Here is a 21339-nt window from a genome sequence, read left to right on the forward strand (position 1 = left end):
AGTGCTTGCCACAAAGTATCGAAATCAGTTAACTTTATAGATTGTAGTCATAATTAAAGTCAAGTGGTGGTGTTCCAACTATCAGAATCGCCACAGCTTAGTCTCATAATACTCAAATTTGGTATCTGACTGTAACATTATCAAACGTAATTAGGGTTTTCTCAATGTATTAATACAGGCGTGTATTATCGCAATGTATAGTTGGGGATCATTCGTGCATCTTCCAGTATTTAATCGTTTCTGCAGAGTGATCTTACCGTTAAAGAAATGTATAGTTCACTTGATGCATTGCATACATGGCAAGAACGCTACATTTTAAGAAGGAAAAAACATGCATTATCAGGGCCAGATAAAACGTTTTCTATGGTGGACGTCTCTATTCTATTGGACAAGAGGTACTAATCATTGGTAGTTCAGTGGTAGAATTCTCGCTTGCCATGCGTGAGGCCTGAGTTCAATTCCCGGCCAATGCAATATGTTAGGCTGCGTGGTTACGCGTCAATTGCTATCATAATGCGTTGTCAGGCAGCGCCATCCCTGGTCTGTTCTCACCTGCGAATATGCCTTGTGTCATAACAACTATGTCTGCGGTCACCCTCATTATTGGGGGCGGGGATACAAAACTGTCTACCAGTTTTTAGAATATCAATAACATTCCATTTTCTAATGTGGAGACCCTAGGCTATTTGTCAGAACCTGCTGATGTTTTTACAAATCCGCTTTTTGGCCTAATTTTAGCAATTGCTTTTAATCAGGAGGTTTTTTTTTTTTTATTTGCAGTAAATTATTGCAAGTTCTGTTAATGGGACTGATCAAATAAAAGGTTGGACGTGCTTTAAAAGGATACTGATGGACAGGGACGCAGGACGATTATTCTATAAAGTAGAAAGTATGCAGATCAGGGATTTTCATTTAATTCTGATGAAAAGGAGAGAGTGGATGACACCCCGAGTCTTAACCTGACCAGAGGGGGAAACTGAGGTATTGTCAAGTGTCATGGGAAAAACTGTCACTTTTGGTTTGAGAGGACTTGGTACCTATCTGTAGGATTTCAGTTTTATCATTGTTAAGTTGCAGAAAATTGGATGAGAACCAATAATAAATTTCGGGGAAGCAGTCAATAAATGGAGGAACCCGGAATAATGGCAGTTGATTATGTGGAGAGGTAGAGCTGAGTGTCATCTGCATAACAGTGGGAGTGTAGGTTTAGTTTGTGAAATATCTTGACAAGAGGTAGGGTATAGATAAAGAATGTCATGGAGTCTGTTCAGGAGGATGGTTTTAGAAATTGTATCGCAAGCTGCTATCAGATCAAAGAGGGTGAGAATGGTGATTCGGCCAGAGTCGGTTGCCGGTGATTTTGATCAGTGTTGTTTCTGTACTGTGGAGGGGTGGAAACTAGAGTAGAAATGTTCTAAGAGGTTGTAGGAGCTGATTTTGGACTGTAGCTAGGTAGCTAATGTCATTTCCAAGATTTTTGAAAAAAATGTGAGATTGGACCAAGGTTATTGAAATTATAAGGAACTCAAGCATTTTTTTGGGAGTATTCGGGGTACAGTCTCAGTTTTGTTGTTTCATGTTAGTTTTTCCAGCATCTCCCTGTATAGATTTGCATCAAAATTATAAGTTGACTAAGAGACTGGGCGACCATACCGACACTGAGATGGGTTCGCCCGGGATTTGAACCCGGGACCTCTCGCACCCAAAGCGAGAATCATACCCATAGACCAACAAGCCACGTTTAACTAGTTAACTGCCTGTTGGCCGCACGCCTTCATCGACACTAAGACCCCGGATTTGAACCTGGAACCTCTCCCAACCAACCCTGAATTTACACTAAGAACCTGTTTGGATTTGAACGAGAAACCACTCACAACCATACCCAGAGCCCAATGAGCAACCTCCAATTGATGACATGCTCGTACCAGCGAAGAACCATTCCTATCAGTACGGAAGATTCAGGTGAACTCAAAGTAATCCAGTGTAATGATGGTCTTGTTTTGGATTTGAAAGAGGGTCCTCAGTGAGAATTACAGTAATACGCCGCTACTTCGCGATTCACCTTTCGCGGCTTCAGTGCTTCGCGGGTCTAAAAAATATTCGGAGGCATTGTAGTTTCGCCGAGCGGCACGAGGGGGCGCTGGAGCGGTTAGACGGCCGGCGTGCGCCGAAGAGGAAAGTGGACGAAGAAGAGAGTGGACGAAGAAGAGCAAGTTCCCCCGGACACGATTGGTGGCGACGTTTCGCGCGGTTCGGACCGTACCAGAGTTCCGGCCGGCGTGCGTGGCAGTTAAGCCGTAGAGGAGCACCTTCCCCGAGCACGGGCGGTGTCAATCGGCCCCTAAGTTTAACCGAATGGAAGCTCCGGAGGAGGAGGGCATGCTCGCGTCACAGTTAGCCGTAGAGGAGCACCTTCCCCGGGCACGGGCGGTTCCAAGCGGCCCCTAACTTTAACCGAATGGAAGCTCCGGAGGAGGAGGGCATGCTCGCGTCACAGTAAGCCGTAGAGGAGCACCTTCCCCGGGCACGGGCGGTTCCAAGCGGCCCCTAAGTTTAACCGAATGGAAGCTCCGGAGGAGGAGGGCATGCTCGCGTCACAGTAAGCCGAAGAGGAGCACCTTCCCCGGGCACGGGCGGTTCCAAGCGGCCCCTAAGTTTAACCGAATGGAAGCTCCGGAGTTGGAGCGCATGCTCGCGTCACAGTAAGCCGAAGAGGAGCACCTTCCCCGGGAATGGGCGGTTCCAAGCGGCCCCTAAGTTTTACCGAATGGAAGCTCCGTAGGAGGAGGGCGGGCGTGTGTCACAGTTAAGCCGAATGGGAGCACCTCTTCCGCCCGGGCAGGAGCGGAGCGTGAGGCTGTCAGTTATGAATGAATAAATAAATAAATGAAGAATGCCACCTTTCATTTCACTGTCATGATCCGTGCCTGTCATGCCGCGTGTGTTTTTGTTTTTTCAGCTGTGTGGGCGTTCCTCCAGCGATCGTCTCGCGCCATGCCGACAGCTGCTGCGAGACGCGCTGATTACACTGACTACATTGTGATTATAATAAATATCTTTGTATCACCACCTTTTTTCCCGTGTCTGCGTTTGGAGAGTCCTGCTCAACCCTCCAGCTCTGCTGGAGGATCATAACATTCACAGGGCACACCGGACGGCGTACCAGCAGGTAAAAGTCGAAGTAATTAAATAAATACAAAAAGAAGTAATTGAATAAATACGAAAATAATGGCTGGGAAATAAAAAAGAAGTTTTAATAATAATTTTTTTTTTTTTGTTATAACATGAATTTCACTCTCTCTCTCTCTACCCATATATATATATATATATATATATATATATATATTTATTTTTATTTTTTAAGCATTTTTGAAGGTGCGCCGCTACTTCGCGGATTTTCAGTTTTCGCGGGTGGTCTCGGTCCCCATTAACCGCGATAACCGGGGTATTACTGTATACCCGTAGTCCAACGAGCCAAAGTGCTTGCCACAAAGTATCGAAATCAGTTAACTTTATTGATTGTAGTCATAATTAAAGTCAAGTGGTGGTGTTCCAACTCTCAGAATCGCCACAGCTTAGTCTCATAATACTCAAATTTGGTATCTCACTGTAACATTATCAAACGTAATTAGGGTTTTCTCAATGTATTAATACAGGCGCGTATTATCGCAATGTATTGTTGGGGATCGTTCGTGCATCTTCCAGTATTTAATCGTTTCTGCAGAGTGATCTTACCGTTAAAGAAATGTATCGTTCACTTGATGCATTGCATACATGGCAAGAACGCTACATTTTAAGAAGGAAAAAACATGCATTATCAGGGCCAGATAAAGCGTTTTCTATGGTGGACGTCTCTATTCTATTGGACAAGAAGTACTAAGCATTGGTTGTGCAGTGGTAGAATTCTCGCTTGCCATGCGTGAGGCCCGAGTTCAATTCCCGGCCAATGCAATATGTTAGGCTGCGTGGCTACGCGTCAATTGCTATCATAATGTGTTGTCAGGCAGCGCCATTCCTGGTCTGTTCTCACCTGCGAATATGCCTTGTGTCATAACAACTATGTCTGCGGTCACCCTCATTATTGGGGGCGGGGATACAAAACTGTCTACCAGTTTTTAGAATATCAATAACATTCCATTTTCTAATGTGGAGACCCTAGGCTATTTGTCAGAACCTGCTGATGTTTTTACAAATCCGCTTTTTGGCCTAATTTTAGCAATTGCTTTTAATCAGGAGGTTTTTTCTTTTTAGTTGCAGTAAATTATTGCAAGTTCTGTTAATGGGACTGATCAAATACAAGGTTGGACGTGCTTTAAAAGGATACTGATGGACGGGGACGCAGGACGATTATTCTATAAAGTAGAAAGTATGCAGATCGGGGATTTTCATTTAATTCTGATGAAAAGGAGAGAGTGGATGACACCCCGAGTCTTAACCTGACCAGAGGGGGAAACTGAGGTATTGTCAAGTGTCATGGGAAAAACTGTCACTTTTGGCTTGAGAGGACTTGGTACCTATCTGTAGGATTTCAGTTTTATCATTGTTAAGTTGCAGAAAATTGGATGAGAACCAATAATACATTTCGGGGAAGCAGTCAATAAATGGAGGAACCCGGAATAATGGCAGTTGATTATGTGGAGAGGTAGAGCTGAGTGTCATCTGCATAACAGTGGGAGTGTAGGTTTAGTTTGTGAAATATCTTGACAAGAGGTAGGGTATAGATAAAGAATGTCATGGAGTCTGTTCAGGAGGATGGTTTTAGAAATTGTATCGCAAGCTGCTATCAGATCAAAGAGGGTGAGAATGGTGATTAGGCCAGAGTCGGTTGCCGGTGATTTTGATCAGTGTTGTTTCTGTACTGTGGAGGGGTGGAAACTAGAGTAGAAATGTTCTAAGAGGTTGTAGGAGCTGATTTTGGACTGTAGCTAGGTAGCTAATGTCATTTCCAAGATTTTTGAAAAAAATGTGCGATTGGACCAAGGTTATTGAAATTATAAGGAAATCAAGCATTTTTTTGGGAGTATTCGGGGTACAGTCTCAGTTTTGTTGTTTCATGTTAGTTTTTCCAGCATCTCCCTGTATAGATTTGCATCAAAATTATAAGTTGACGAAGAGACTGGGCGACCATACCGACACTGAGATGGGCTCGTCCGGGATTTGAACCCGGGACCTCTCGCACCCAAAGCGAGAATCATAGCCCTAGACCAATAAGCCACGTTTAGCTAGTTAACTGCCTGTTGGCCGCAAGCCTTCATCGACACTAAGACCCCGGATTTGAACCTGGAACCTCTCCCAACCAACCCTGAATTTACACTAAGAACCTGTTTGGATTTGAACGAGAAACCACTCACAACCATACCCAGAGCCCAATGAGCCACCTCCAATTGATGACATGCTCGTAACAGCGAAGAACCATTCCTATCAGTACGGAAGATTCAGGTGAACTCAAAGTAATCCAGTGTAATGATGGTCTTGTTTTGGATTTGAAAGAGGGTCCTCAGTGAGAATTACAGTAATACCCCGCTACTTCGCGGTTGACCTTTCGCGGCTTCAGTGCTTCGCGGGTCTAAAAAATATTCGGGGGCATTGTAGTTTCGCCGAGCGGCACGAGAGGGCGCTGGAGCGGTTATACGGCCGGCGTGCGCCGAAGAGGAGAGTGGACAAAGAAGAGAGTGGACGAAGAAGAGCAAGTTCCCCCGGACACGATTGGTGGCGACGTTTCGCGCGGTTCGGACCGTACCAGAGTTCCGGCCGGCGTGCGTGGCAGTTAAGCCGTAGAGGAGCACCTTCCCCGAGCACGGGCGGTGTCAATCGGCCCCTAAGTTTAACCGAATGGAAGCTCCGGAGGAGGAGGGCATGCTCGCGTCACAGTAAGCCGTAGAGGAGCACCTTCCCCGGGCACGGGCGGTTCCAAGCGGCCCCTAAGTTTAACCGAATGGAAGCTCCGGAGGAGGAGGGCATGCTCGCGTCACAGTAAGCCATAGAGGAGCACCTTCCCCGGGCACGGGCGGTTCCAAGCGGCCCCTAATTTTAACCGAATGGAAGCTCCGGAGGCGGAGGGCATGCTCGCGTCACAGTAAGCCGAAGAGGAGCACCTTCCCCGGGCACGGGCGGTTCCAAGCGGCCCCTAAGTTTAACCGAATGGAAGCTCCGGAGGCGGAGGGCATGCTCGCGTCACAGTAAGCCGAAGAGGAGCACCTTCCCCGGGCACGGGCGGTTCCAAGCGGCCCCTAAGTTTAACCGAATGGAAGCTCCGGAGGAGGAGGGCATGCTCGCGTCACAGTAAGCCATAGAGGAGCACCTTCCCCGGGCACGGGCGGTTCCAAGCGGCCCCTAATTTTAACCGAATGGAAGCTCCGGAGGAGGAGGGCATGCTCGCGTCACAGTAAGCCATAGAGGAGCACCTTCCCCGGGCACGGGCGGTTCCAAGCGGCCCCTAATTTTAACCGAATGGAAGCTCCGGAGGCGGAGGGCATGCTCGCGTCACAGTAAGCCGAAGAGGAGCACCTTCCCCGGGCACGGGCGGTTCCAAGCGGCCCCTAAGTTTAACCGAACGGAAGCTCCGGAGGAGGAGGGCGGGCGTGTGTCACAGTTAAGCCGAATAGGAGCACCTCTTCCGCCCGGGCAGGAGCGGAGCGTGAGGCTGTCAGTTATGAATGAATAAATAAATAAATGAAGAATGCCACCTTTCATTTCACTGTCATGATCCGTGCCTGTCATGCCGCGTGTGTTTTTGTTTTTTCAGCTGTGTGGGCGTTCCTCCAGCGATCGTCTCGCGCCATGCCGTCAGCTGCTGCGAGACGCGCTGATTACACTGACTATATTGTGATTATAATAAATATCTTTGTATCACCACCTTTTTTCCCGTGTCTGCGTTTGGAGAGTCCTGCTCAAGCCTCTAGCTCTGCTGGAGTATCATAACATTCACAGGACACACCGGACGGTGTACCAGCAGGTAAAAGTCGAAGTAATTAAATAAATACAAAAAGAAGTAATTGAATAAATACGAAAATAATGGCTGGGGAATAAAAAATAAGTTTTAATAATAATTTGTTTTTTTTTGTTATAACATGAATTTCACTCTCTCTCTCTCTACCCATATATATATATATATATATATATTTATTTATTTTTTTTAAGCATTTTTGAAGGTGCGCCCATACTTCGCGGATTTTCAGTTTTCGCGGGTGGTCTCGGTCCCCATTAACCGCGATAACCGGGGTATTACTGTATACCCGTAGTCCAACGAGCCAAAGTGCTTGCCACAAAGTATCGAAATCAGTTAACTTTATTGATTGTAGTCATAATTAAAGTCAAGTGGTGGTGTTCCAACTATCAGAATCGCCACAGCTTAGTCTCATAATACTCAAATTTGGTATCTCACTGTAACATTATCAAACGTAATTAGGGTTTTCTCAATGTATTAATACAGGCGCGTATTATCGCAATGTATTGTTGGGGATCGTTCGTGCATCTTCCAGTATTTAATCGTTTCTGCAGAGTGATCTTACCGTTAAAGAAATGTATCGTTCACTTGATGCATTGCATACATGGTAAGAACGCTACATTTTAAGAAGGAAAAAACATGCATTATCAGGGCCAGATAAAACGTTTTCTATGGTGGACGTCTCTATTCTATTGGACAAGAAGTACTAAGCATTGGTTGTTCAGTGGTAGAATTCTCGCTTGCCATGCGTGAGGCCCGAGTTCAATTCCCGGCCAATGCAATATGTTAGGCTGCGTGGTTACGCGTCAATTGCTATCATGATGTGTTGTCAGGCAGCGCCATCCCTGGTCTGTTCTCACCTGCGAATATACCTTGTGTCATAACAACTATGTCTGCGGTCACCCTCATTATTGGGGGCGGGGATACAAAACTGTCTACCAGTTTTTAGAATATCAATAACATTCCATTTTAGTTTTTCCACCATCTCCCTGTATAGATTTGCATCAAAATTTTAAGTTGACTAAGCGACCATACCGACACGGAGATGGGCTCGTCCGGGATTTGAACCCGGGACCTCGCGCACCCAAAGCGAGAATCACACCCCTAGACCAACGAGCCACGTTTAACTAGTTAACTGCCTGTTGGCCGCAAGCCTTCATCGACACTAAGACCCCGGATTTGAACCTGGAACCTCTCCCAACCAACCCTGAATTTACACTAAGAACCTGTTTGGATTTGAACGAGAAACCACTCACAACCATACCCAGAGCCCAATGAGCCACCTCCAATTGATGACATGCTCGTACCAGCGAAGAACCATTCCTATCAGTACGGAAGATTCAGGTGAACTCAAAGTAATCCAGTGTAATGATGGTCTTGTTTTGGATTTGAAAGAGGGTCCTCAGTGAGAATTACAGTAATACCCCGCTACTTCGCGGTTCACCTTTCGCGGCTTCAGTGCTTCGCGGGTCTAAAAAATATTCGGGGGCATTGTAGTTTCGCTGAGCGGCACGAGAGGGCGCTGGAGCGGTTAGACGGCCGGCGTGCGCCGAAGAGGAGAGTGGACGACGAAGAGAGTGGACGAAGAAGAGCAAGTTCCCCCGGACACGATTGGTGGCGACGTTTCGCGCGGTTCAGACCGTACCAGAGTTCCGGCCGGCGTGCGTGGCAGTTAAGCCGTAGAGGAGCACCTTCCCCGAGCACGGGCGGTGTCAATCGGCCCCTAAGTTTAACCGAATGGAAGCTCCGGAGGAGGAGGGCATGCTCGCGTCACAGTAAGCCGTAGAGGAGCACCTTCCCCGGGCACGGGCGGTTCCAAGCGGCCCCTAAGTTTAACCGAATGGAAGCTCCGGAGGAGGAGGGCATGCTCGCGTCACAGTAAGCCGAAGAGGAGCACCTTCCCGGGCACGGGCGGTTCCAAGCGGCCCCTAAGTTTAACCGAATGGAAGCTCCGGGGGAGGAGCGCATGCTCGCGTCACAGTAAGCCGAAGAGGAGCACCTCTTCCGCCCGGGCAGGAGCGGAGCGTGAGGCTGTCAGTTATGAATGAATAAATAAATAAATGAAGAATGCCACCTTTCATTTCACTGTCATGATCCGTGCCTGTCATGCCGCGTGTGTTTTTGTTTTTTCAGCTGTGTGGGCGTTCCTCCAGCGATCTTCTCGCGCCATGCCGTCAGCTGCTGCGAGACGCGCTGATTACACTGACTATATTGTGATTATAATAAATATCTTTGTATCACCACCTTTTTTCCCGTGTCTGCGTTTGGAGAGTCCTGCTCAACCCTCCAGCTCTGCTGGAGGATCATAACATTCACAGGGCACACCGGACGGCGTACCAGCAGGTAAAAGTCGAAGTAATTAAATAAATACAAAAAGAAGTAATTGAATAAATACGAAAATAATGGCTGGGGAATAAAAAATAAGTTTTAATAATAATTTTTTTTTTTTTGTTATAACATGAATTTCACTCTCTCTCTCTCTACCCATATATATTTATATATATATATATATATATATATAAATATATATATTTATTTTATTTTTTTTATTTAAGCATTTTTGAAGGTGCGCCGCTACTTCGCGGATTTTCAGTTTTCGCGGGTGGTCTCGGTCCCCATTAACCGCGATAACCGGGGTATTACTGTATACCCGTAGTCCAACGAGCCAAAGTGCTTGCCACAAAGTATCGAAATCAGTTAACTTTATTGATTGTAGTCATAATTAAAGTCAAGTGGTGGTGTTCCAACTATCAGAATCGCCACAGCTTAGTCTCATAATACTCAAATTTTGTATCTCACTGTAACATTATCAAACGTAATTAGGGTTTTCTCAATGTATTAATACAGGCGTGTATTATCGCAATGTAGTGTTGGGGATCGTTCGTGCATCTTCCAGTATTTAATCGTTTCTGCAGAGTGATCTTACCGTTAAAGAAATGTATCGTTCACTTGATGCATTGCATACATGGCAAGAACGCTACATTTTAAGAAGGAAAAAACATGCATTATCAGGGCCAGATAAAACGTTTTCTCTGGTGGACGTCTCTTGGACAAGAAGTACTAAGCATTGGTTGTTCAGTGGTAGAATTCTCGCTTGCAATGCGTGAGGTCCGAGTTCAATTCCCGGCCAATGCAATATGTTAGGCTGTGTGGTTACACGTCAATTGCTATCATAATTTGTTGTCAGGCAGCGCCATCCCTGGTCTGTTCTCACCTGCGAATATGCCTTGTGTCATAACAACTATGTCTGCGGTCACCCCCATTATTGGGGGCGGGGATACAAAACTGTCAACCCGTATTTAGAATATCAATAACATTGCATTTTCTAATGTGGAGACCCGAGGCTATTTGTCAGAAGCTGCTGATGTTTTTACAAATCCCCTTTTTGGCCTAATTTTAGCAATTGTTGCTTTTAATCAGGATTTTTTTTTTTTAGTTGCAGTAAATTATTGCAAGTTCTGTTTATGGGACTGATCAAATACAAGGTTGGACGTGCTTTAAAAGGATACTGATGGACGGGGACGCAGGACGATTATTTTATAAAGTAGAAAATTATGCAGATCGGGGATTTTCATTTAATTCTGATGAAAAGGAGAGAGTGGATGACCCCCCCCGAGTCTTAACCTGACCAGAGGGGGAAACTGAGGTATTGTAAAGTGTCATGGGAAAAACTGTCACTTTTGGCTTGAGAGGACTTGGTACCTATCTGTAGGATTTCAGTTTTATCATTGTTAAGTTGCAGAAAATTGGATGAGAACCAATAATAAATTTCGGGGAAGCAGTCAATAAATGGAGGAACCCGGAATAATGGCAGTTGATTATGTGGAGAGGTAGAGCTGAGTGTCATCTGCATAACAGTGGGAGTGTAGGTTTAGTTTGTGAAATATCTTGACAAGAGGTAGGGTATAGATAAAGAATGTCATGGAGTCTGTTCAAGAGGATGGTTTTAGAAATTGTATCGCAAGCTGCTATCAGATCAAAGAGGGTGAGAATGGTGATTAGGCCAGAGTCGGTTGCCGGTGATTTTGATCAGTGTTGTTTCTGTACTGTGGAGGGGTGGAAACTAGAGTAGAAATTTTCTAAGAGGTTGTAGGAGCTGATTTTGGACTGTAGCTAGGTAGCTAATGTCTTTTCCAAGATTTTTGAAAAAAATGCACGATTGGACTAAGGTCATTGAAATTATAAGGAACTCAAGCATTTTTTTTTGAGTATTCGGGGTACAATCTCAGTTTTTTTGTTTCATGTTAGTTTTTCCAGCATCTCCCGGTTTAGATTTGCATCGAAATGATAAGTTGACGAAGAGGCTGGGTAACCTAACCTACACTAACTGAGAGGGGCTCTTTTGGGATTTGACCCGGGACCTCTCGCACCCTAAGCGAGAATCATACCCCTAGACCAGGCATCACCAAATGGTGGACCATGGTCCGGATCCGGACCGACAGATGGTTCGGACCGGACCCATGACCAATCCATGACCAATTTTTTTCAGGGTGCATTCGCAAACGTTGACGCTGCAATTCTAGTTAATGCGGAAAAGGCGTCACTGATTTGAGCCAATCAAATCTTCTGTTTTCGATCCACTGCCAATTGGGCAGCTGACTGGGAGAGAGTGCTGCTGACTGTACATCTTGCTAAAAAGTTAGCAAGGGCGATGCGTGTTGTTTTAAATGAATGGACGGAGAAATTTAGTTTCGTTCTGGCTGCAGCCGATTCAAAACCAGTGTGCATCATATGCTCCGAAACCGTCGCAACATTGCGAAGCGCCACTACAAAACAAAGCACCGCCCTTTTGTGCAAAGTTATCCGCTGAAGTTTGGAGTGAGTGCACGCAAAAACATCGAACTTTGAGTGCAGTATAACAGATTTTTACATTTTTGTTTACAGCCCAGCGGCATGCAAACGAATGTTCACTATAAGTATCATGGATTTTGGGGAAACATAAAAAAACATTCAGCAAAGGGGAAGTTGTGAAGGAGCGCTTAAATGCGGTTGTACAAACGTTATTTGAAGGAAAATACAAAGCCCAGATGTGTGAAATAATCTACCAAATCCCAATGGCCCTGACTCTGTTCCAACACAGATTTACGTCACTGGCAGGGCAGTCCCAAACTCATTTTTCTCATTAAGAGAAGTTAAAAAAAATATTCAAAAGAAAAGGTGGTGTCAAAGCTAATTTTGAATTAGTTTTTCATGAGGACAGCCATTTTTATTGATTGTGTACTGAACATGTTGACCTGTTTTACTTGGATAATTAGGCTTTCGGTTTTTTTTAGGCAGATAACTCTGTGATTTAAGAAAAAAAAGGTAAAAGATGTTTACTCAATGCTTAGCACTTGATATATTTCTTCAGGAGATATTTTACTGTTTTTTTCTGGAAGTGGCACCCTTAAGTTCCTGGCGCCACATTTTCTTGAACGTGAAATAAACGCCTTATATTTGTTTGACTGGCAAAGGTGTTTAATGCGAACATTGCTAAATATTTAGTATATAAGTGTGCTCTGTTGAAAATGACTAAATATTGAAACTATATAAAAATGTGAACATAGGCTAGACATTAAGGGAAGTTGGATTTTGGTTCGGATCTTTTAATTGGAAGAAATTTTAGTCTTGGACCTCTGTGACTTTTAATTGAATACCACTTGGATAGATAATCTCGGTTCGCCTGACCTCATTGGGGCGGAAAGGGTTACTCCAAAATAAGACTAAACATTAACCTGGAAACGATCGGGGTTTCGGTTTTCTTAAGAAAAACACACACGATCGCGAGAGCCTCTAAATGTTTTTTTATGGCTCAAAGTGATTGTTATCGCTAGATTTATTTTATTTTTTTACTGAATTGATGTGCTGAGAGAAAAAAACGCACATTAAAACATCAGCCCTTTGTTTATAACACCCCTCTACATTTGAGGATGGTGTAATCCGTGGCGGGCTCAGCAATTTGGCGCTAGAGAAGCCCGGGTATACTGTAAACCCACAGCAGCCGCCGTAACGTATAGTTTTTAAACATATTGCTTTAGAGTAATATAAATGTTTCATCATATGACCTTAATGGGCAGCCATGTCTGAAGAGGAAAGTAAGGTTGCTGATGAACTTTTTAAAGATGTCAAATTCTACGTGGTCGGGGACATTGACCCAAAGGTGAGGCTGTTGATGTTAGCTTCTCTTAGCTAGCCTGCTAGCTTGCTATCTTGTTGGCACCATAGAATCTCAATAGGTTTTGTTGGTCAAGCTAGTTGGCTAATAGGCTGTCAAGCTACGCTCGAAATAGCGCGCTTGCCCTAGCAAACGTTTGATTCCATGGCGGCACTGAGACTCTTTCTATCGTAGCATATCCGGTAAAGTTATGTGCACGCTAATAAAGGATCACGTAAAGAACTTTGCTGTTAGCAGCGCTTTATATACTCAGATCTCAAGTGTACTGACTTTAGAGTTTCTCAGTTGCATAGCTGATAAGCTACTAGATAAACGCACCTTTTTTTTAACGATGTAATAATGTATGTTTGGTTGTTTTGTTTTACATATCGAATAACTAATTTTGAGTTAATCGTATTCAGCCACATTGAAGTATCAGCTAAGAATAACTTTGACATGCTGAACACTGTTCATTTGCAGCAACCTGTGACAGTCAACATTTTACTCTCTTGAGCTTCCCCGGTGTTGTACTTCCTGCCAAATAGTGAACCGTTGCCTCGCTTTATGAAATTATTGTTTGATGATTCTGAAGACAATTGTGGAGATGTAATACAATGGACGAATTAATTTTTGGTGGCGTGACTCAAGCTAAATTTGCGAACAGAATGTAGTAATCTATCCGCAAATCCTTATTAGACTGGGTGAATTGTTTTTTATGGTCGTTCTTGTAAATTCAGTCAATGTTTGCACTCCCAATATTTTAGATCGTGCAGCTGTTGAAAGATGGAAAGGGCAAAGAGGTCTCCTACAATGCTCTGGCCACTCATATTATTGCAGAGGACGGAGACAACCCAGAGGTGGGGGAATCTCGGGAAGTTTTTGATCTGCCTGTGGTCAAGGTAAGAAGTCAAATCCAGTGGGGCGTTTAATGTTTAATACTTGTACACACTTTGTTTAGGTTAACTACAAGTATATTCTTTGCTGCAGTGGCAAATATATAAATAAATAATTGTCGTCATTGTTATCATACACCATAACATCCTCCTTGTTGTCACAATCATGAACATCATGCACCATAATATCTACTGCAGTGGTTCACACACAGCCATTTCATGGATGGATGTTGTGATGTTTTAGTTTTGTTGTAGACACTATTATATTAACACATAAGAATCCCTATTGTTTTCCAGCCATCCTGGGTGATCCTCTCGGTTCGATGTGGAGACCTATTACCGTATCCTTCCAAGATTTAGAAATTATGCAGATTATGTATTTCTTTATGTGGTTGAAAAATAATTTTCTTGCAATTTGAGTGTGATTTTTTTCATAACCAGTAACCCCTCAGAGTCACGGGGTTCTCTCCAGAATCAGGACAGATATTCTTTGGAGTGACGGCCTGTCTTCCTTGTGTGAGTGAATCTGTGTGTGTGTGTGTGTGCGTGGAACCAAAAGTTGCACTATTATTATGAAACTACCTTTAAATACTTAAAAGAAATACCTGTAAATGTATTTCACGTTTCTTGAGCACCAATCCTTTTTTTTAAATAGAAGGGACTGCAATCATATGAATAAAATTGACTAAATGCACTGATCTTAAGAAAACTAAAATCATCACTTGAATTGATTTTTTTTTTTAACGTTTTGTTTTGCTTATGTAGTATGCCTAATATCATCCGCATATTGTAATGTGGTATGTGCCTAAAAAAATAAGAGAGAGAAAAAGAGAGAAAGAGAAATCTCGAGCGCGATGCACATAATGAAACTCGGAAATAACATTGCTCAACAAAACACAATTGTTCCCACGTCTATGTGTATTACCTATTTTATCCAATAATTTTTACCACTGTAAATTAGTATGTTCTAAGGACCTAGGTATGTTAAGTTTTATTGTTGGGTGTTGCCATCAATGGTTTGTGGCAAATGCATCATGTTGGACGTTGGCTATTGAAATTTCCGACTTCTTAAACGCAACACGCGGTGCGCGGTCGTAAGTTAGCACTTGTGCTTTAGGCGTTCAGATGTCAATCACGCGTATATAATAACTGTTTTGGTTTTAATGCACGCAAGTTCGCTGACTAACGCCTCCACAACCCACAGTAGCCGCTACATTATCTTAGCGTACCACAACAAGACATCGCGTGCGATGTTCCATCAGACGCACATTGTAGCCTGCGCGTGCTAACTGCAGCTGGCTATGTCAGAAATGACAGTCACTTTTGTAAATTAGATCGGGCATCAGCCGCAACGTTTTTCCTTTATAAATACTCGTTTATCACTGCTGTGTTGCTATGAGAGGGAAGTTTACATTGTATTATGTAATTGTGCGTAGGTCTGCATTTTGTTTACAGCACAGGCATGGGAGAACGGCTTTGGTTAAAATGGCGTTGCTAATCAATTCTTTTATTTTTTTACATCGATGCATATTTTGAGCATATTGTATCCAAATTAAATAAATTTTCTATGGATATATATATTCATATTTGTGTATATATTTATATATATATATGTATGTGTGTATATATATGTGTGTGTATATATATGTGTGTGTATATATATATGTGTGTATATATGTGTATATATATATATATATATGTGCATATATATATATATATGTGTGTGTATATATATATATGTATATATATATATATATGTGTGTATATATATATGTGTGTATATATATATATATGTGTATATATATGTGTATATATATATATGTGTGTATATATATGTGTGTATATATATATATGTGTGTATATATGTGTGTATATATATATGTGTGTATATATATATATGTGTGTATATATATATGTGTGTATATATATATATATGTGTATATATATGTGTACATATATGTGTATATATATGTATATATATGTATGTGTATGTATATATGTATATGTATATATATATCTGTGTGTATATATATCTATATATGTATATATATATATGTGTGTGTATATATGTATATATATATATATATATATATATATATATATATATATATATATATATATATATATATATATATATATATATATATGTGTGTGTGTGTATATGTATTTATATATACGTATATACATATGCATGCATGTATGCGCATGCATGCATGTATGCGTATATATAAATATTTATTTATTTATTTATTTACTTGACTAAACATAAGAGAGATTGTTATATGATTGGTCTCAAGGTCTTGTATGAACACTTATAGTTTTTACATTAAAGCACAACTTGTTCTTTGCTTAGAATTAGTCTTTATTGCCATGTTGTACTTCTGCTTGACTGCTCGTTTCTCCACAGCTTCCAGATGACCTGAATGCATTATGGGCATATATCACCTTTTATGGTGGAGATTGTCAGCTTAACCTTAACAAAAAAGTTACTCATTTGGTGGTGAATGAACCAAAAGGGGTAAGTGGAAGCTCCGTCAGCTCTACACATTATCAGTATGTTTTTGCAATGTATCACAAAGAAGGAGTCCAGAATTATGGTTGTTTCGATCCGGGGTGTGTGTAAAGCAAATATCTCTCTTTTACCTTTGACAAATCTGCAAACTGGTCATGTGGAAAGGTTTGAAATCCTTTTTGAAGCTACAAAATCCTCTTTCCCTCACGATATGAAGTTATCTATTTTACTGTCTGTCCGTCTCTGCTAAATGTTGCATAAATGGCTCGTATGTCTCCTTCACGTTTGAATTGTGGGTGCTCATTCTTCCTCCAGCATTCCAAAACCATGAATATTATTCAACCATAAGACGGTGAAAAAAAATTTGAATTTATAAAAATCAACATCATATTGATTTAATTTTTTGTTGTATTGATTTCTTTCAACCTTTCTGGTATTGGAGCAATCCAAAAGTAATTAAATGTATTCTAGTTACATTTATATTATGGCACTTTGATTACATTACTAACTACATTTTTTAACAAGTAACTAGTAACTGTATGTATGTATCCATAGAACTGTCAGATGCACACCATGTTTGGGATAAATGGGTCGTATATTCTCATAGCTCCCGTTGCTGACAATTGTTATTCAAATTATATTAAGAGTATAAATCTTTATCTTTATCTTTAAATTGATCAAGTCTCTTCGAACAATTCGTACTAAAACTATTAATTACAGCATGTATCATTCTTGCTCATATCGTATTGGTTGATATCGGAATTGGACAATTGCTCTTGGCCACCCCGATTCAGAATATACATTAGTTGTCCATTGGCTTTTTTCTGATGCACAGATTTTATGCACAGAACAGTTTGTCCGTTTAACCTTGCCAATTTTGCTGAAATTGTGACTTTTTTTTCTGAATGAATCAATGCAGGTTATAATGTAATATTTTCAATTGAGTTCTCTTTGTGTAATGCGTCTAGTATGGTTGCCTCACCGTGGAGTGTAGTTTTCTTGCTGTGCTTGTTTTAAGTTTTCCCTGGGTACCTTGATCCCCACACTCCAAAAACGTGTATGTTAGTTAATTGTAGACTATAAATTTTTATCAACTATTTTTGCTTGCCGCGTATCCAAGACAAGGTAAAAGGAACGTTAGTGGTCGTCATCGGTGGAGAGCATAGTCCGTGTGACAATGATTACACAGCATGATGTGCATTTCAGCCTTAAAGGGACCTGCACTTTCACAATATTTTGTTTTTGACACAATTTTCTTCCTACTCTGTTAACCTCATGTGCCAAATAAACTTTTCAATTACTTTGTATGAGGCAGATATGAAAATGCAAAATGTCAATGCAGCTCTAGTTTCATTTGATTGGTTGTGCTGTATACATTTTCTGTGCGCTGCGAGAGTGAGAGCGGTGTGCGATTGTGCACACACACAGCATATAAACAAGCGATGTTCCGGATATGGTCAACTGAAAAACTCAGTGATATCATACATGACGTTTTGGATAGTAACAGTTGCTATAGGTTTCAAGCGATTTATATAACCTGACCACGATGTCAGTGTTCACAAATCAAAACGAAATGTTCTGTTACAGATGTCCATGGCTGCAATTGATCCTTTAATTTTGTCTGCTACCCAAAGATTCCCTTCTTTGATTAGATGTGGATAGTAACAGTTGCTAAAGTTTTCAAGCGATTTATAAAACCTGACCACGATGTCAGTGTTCACAAATCAAAGCGAAATGTTCTGTTACAGATGTCCATGGCTGCAATTGATCCTTTAATTTTGTCTGCTACCCAAAGATTCCCTTCTTTGATTAGATGTGGATAGTAACAGTTGCTAAAGGTTTCAAGCGATTTATAAAACCTGACCACGATGTCAGTGTTCACAAATCAAAGCGAAATGTTCTGTTACAGATGTCCATGGCTGCAATTGATCCTTTAATTTTGTCTGCTACCCGAAGTTTCCCTTCTTTGATTAGATGAAGTTTCAGGAAAAAAACATCTGCAAGTAATATAGGCCAAACGTCTGAGGTGTGCGCTAAATGGGATCCTTAAAATTACTGTGATGTTTCAAACTGTCATTTGCTCTTAAAATTCAACTTGAATAGCGCTAATTAAACATTATTCATGAGAAGAGCAATAAAGGCAATAAAATGGGCCATGTACTGTACTGTAAGCAACTGTTTTGTCTGGTAACTAATTCTTGGAGAGATGCTAGTTTTGTTTCCTACGCAACTGTCAAGGTGCTGTTGAGCAATGTACCAACCCCACTCATCCGCTCGTGAGTTGCACCATTGTTCGGGTGACCTCACTGTAACTTGCATTCCTGCATGCGTGATATGGTTCTTCATGTGTTGTGTTGTGTGCTGCGCAACATTTGTTTACAGCAGAGTGTACATTTCATTCCTCCATAATGCATTATCACGAGTAAAATAGATTTTTTATAAATCTTTTACTTGATTGCTGTTCCATTAATTATAAGCTAAAACCGTGAACTGATTTTATTATTTCAAATGCAGGTATATATGTCCCTGCATAATTCAGTTGTGTTTTTTTATTTTCACTCCAGGCCAAGTTTGAGTGTGCCCTTAAACACCCTGGTATTAAGATTGTCACTCCAGACTGGATAACAGATTCTGTAAAAGGTAAAGTTCAGGTTCTTCTGCTCCCAGGAAGTTTTTCTTTTAATGTTTGAATAATTCCATTTAGAATTGTAATTAACAACCTTTAAAAGAATAATTACAGTTATACTCCAGTGATTATTCTAAGTCAGGCAACACTCCAATGTAAGATGTAACAATTAAATTAAACAATTTAAAAATAAAAACAATATTAACTTCATTGAAATAATTGCCTTGCGGCCTGTCCTGGGTGAGAGGGAGCATACAGTCAACTGGGACAGACTATGATAGGCTCCACACTAACTTGCATTGGTGCTACCAACTTCTTGGAGTTTTTCGCAGTAATACATGATTTGGTTGTACACTTTTTTTTAGTGTGGTACAGCATAGCTGTATTTGCTGATTATATAGTCTCAATTGGCATACCATATGGAAAGCGCTTTGTTACAGTTCCAGCTGTTGTGAAATGCGCAATATAAATAAATTTGTCTTGTATTGTATTGTACTCTAGGATAAGCGGCTTGGATGGATGAATAGTTTGATCACAAGATAGACAGTGAATCAAGATGTATTTGCGAAATATTTAGCTGGAACAAAAACATTGTTTGCAACAAGCAGTGACTGACAGGTGAATTATTTTGTATAACTTTAAAAAAAGACAAAAAAAGGAAACTATATCAAGGCTTAAACTCAAATCATCCGTAATAAGCAGTGAAATGATAGTCTACAGCTAAACAACTTCAAATTTGTTTTATTTGTGCTAGTTCAACAAAATATTAGGATACTAATTACTATGCTTTTGACGTTAACATTAGAACTAGCAACGTTTTAGAAAGTATTTGAATATAAAACGTGTGCAATTCTTCTATACTCTGTTTAGTTTTACAGTAAACTCCAACTCAGGTTTCATTAAACAGCTTAATGCACCACGCCATTCTGCACGTTTTTTTGTTATTTTATTATAATATCTGTCGGATAGTTAATGTGCATCCTGATTTCTGAATTTGTTGGCAGAATACGTGCAAATTCAAGTACAAAGATATTGCTGTGCGCATGCACGGTTAGAGAACGGGTCTTGAATTAATTATGTTGACTGTCATTAGTTGATGACATGTTACTGCAAAAAAAGAAAAATGTATGCGAAGCTTCCAAAACAGAAGAGGTCTATCTATGTTTGTTGCTTTCCAAGAAGTCTCATCATGAATGTTAAAATTTCCTTTACAGCTAGGAACCGGAATGATGAAGCCCTCTATCACCCTCGACTTACTTATGTGGAGCCAGAGGAAGTGGATGAGAGTGAGCCAGAGTCATATGACCAACGTTCCCATTCAGATGGAAGCTTCAGTCCGCGACGCTCAAGGATGTCCAGTGGTGGCTCGTCTGAAGAGTCAAGCCCCCGCAGACGACCTGGCCCCAAAAAACTCAACTCCATCTCCCCATCACCCCCACGGAAAACTGAACGTCGCAGCGAGCGCATGTTTGACGACTCTGATGATGACTCGTCCACAGAGAAGGAGGGTACCAACCTCAATTGGACTCCAGCAGAAGTCGTGACACCAACGCCTCCATTTCCATCAGGCACTGCCAGGCGACGAAGTGGGCCACCTGGCAACAAGGACCCTGTATCCGCAACAGGCGGAGGGCTAATCAACCTGTGTGCCACTGTTCCTCCAGTTCCTGGTACCAGACCCATATCAGCAGAGGTCCGCACTGCTCCTGCAATCAGTCAAAATGCACAACAAGGTCAGTGAGTACAAAGATGCATAACATATCCTTAGTCCATACACACACGTGTGCACACGCACACAGACAATTCAGAGATATAGTAAAAGCTTGTGCAATGTATTGCTTGCATCATTAAGGGTGTGAAAGCGGTGGTCTTTTCTATGAAAAGCACAATATCATTCAATTATTCTGAGTCGAGGCTGAACAATTTTGAAAAATCTTCTAATTGTGATCATTCTTTTCCTCCCAATATTGTTATAAGGATTAAATTTTTTTTTTTTTTAGGGTCCTCATTGCATGTATTTTTTTTATCAAACGCAAGCATTAATTCAATCTGTAATACAATGAACAATATATTTATTATCCATTAATATTTTAGTTTAGGTTTGCAGTAGGTGTTAAACCAGATGAACCATGAATTAATGAGATAGTTTATCTCCTTCAATTACAGTTGTTACTGAATAAACAGTTTGACTTGCAGTCTTAAGCATTCACTATGACTACTTGACAATTG

General features: G+C 41.4%; 1 protein-coding gene and 3 non-coding genes across 4 annotated transcripts in view; 3 read left to right on the top strand and 1 right to left on the bottom strand.

Moving 5' to 3' along the window:
* Positions 1-7656: 7656 nt before the first annotated feature.
* trnag-gcc (transfer RNA glycine (anticodon GCC)) lies at positions 7657-7727 on the top strand. Its single transcript has one exon. It is a non-coding gene; the product is annotated as a tRNA-Gly (tRNA).
* Positions 7728-7993: 266 nt separating this feature from the next.
* trnap-ugg (transfer RNA proline (anticodon UGG)) lies at positions 7994-8065 on the bottom strand. The gene has a single exon. It is a non-coding gene; the product is annotated as a tRNA-Pro (tRNA).
* A 1945-nt stretch (positions 8066-10010) lies between these two features.
* On the top strand, positions 10011-10081 carry trnac-gca (transfer RNA cysteine (anticodon GCA)). Its single transcript has one exon. It is a non-coding gene; the product is annotated as a tRNA-Cys (tRNA).
* Positions 10082-12856: 2775 nt separating this feature from the next.
* Positions 12857-21339, top strand: part of paxip1 (PAX interacting (with transcription-activation domain) protein 1) — a 38059-nt gene continuing 29576 nt past the window's right edge. Inside the window, exons 1-7 of the mRNA XM_088311791.1 lie at positions 12857-13085; positions 13844-13978; positions 14270-14313; positions 14425-14488; positions 16380-16490; positions 19049-19124; positions 20325-20843. Coding sequence (XP_088167917.1) covers positions 13005-13085; positions 13844-13978; positions 14270-14313; positions 14425-14488; positions 16380-16490; positions 19049-19124; positions 20325-20843 — 1030 coding nt within the window. The 5' untranslated portion in view covers positions 12857-13004. The remainder of the gene's footprint in view (positions 13086-13843; positions 13979-14269; positions 14314-14424; positions 14489-16379; positions 16491-19048; positions 19125-20324; positions 20844-21339) is intronic.

This window comes from Idiotropiscis lumnitzeri, chromosome 12, assembly GCF_059441095.1.
Source record: "Idiotropiscis lumnitzeri isolate Australia: NSW breed Sydney's pygmy pipehorse chromosome 12, RoL_Ilum_1.0, whole genome shotgun sequence".
NCBI lineage: Eukaryota > Metazoa > Chordata > Actinopteri > Syngnathiformes > Syngnathidae > Idiotropiscis > Idiotropiscis lumnitzeri.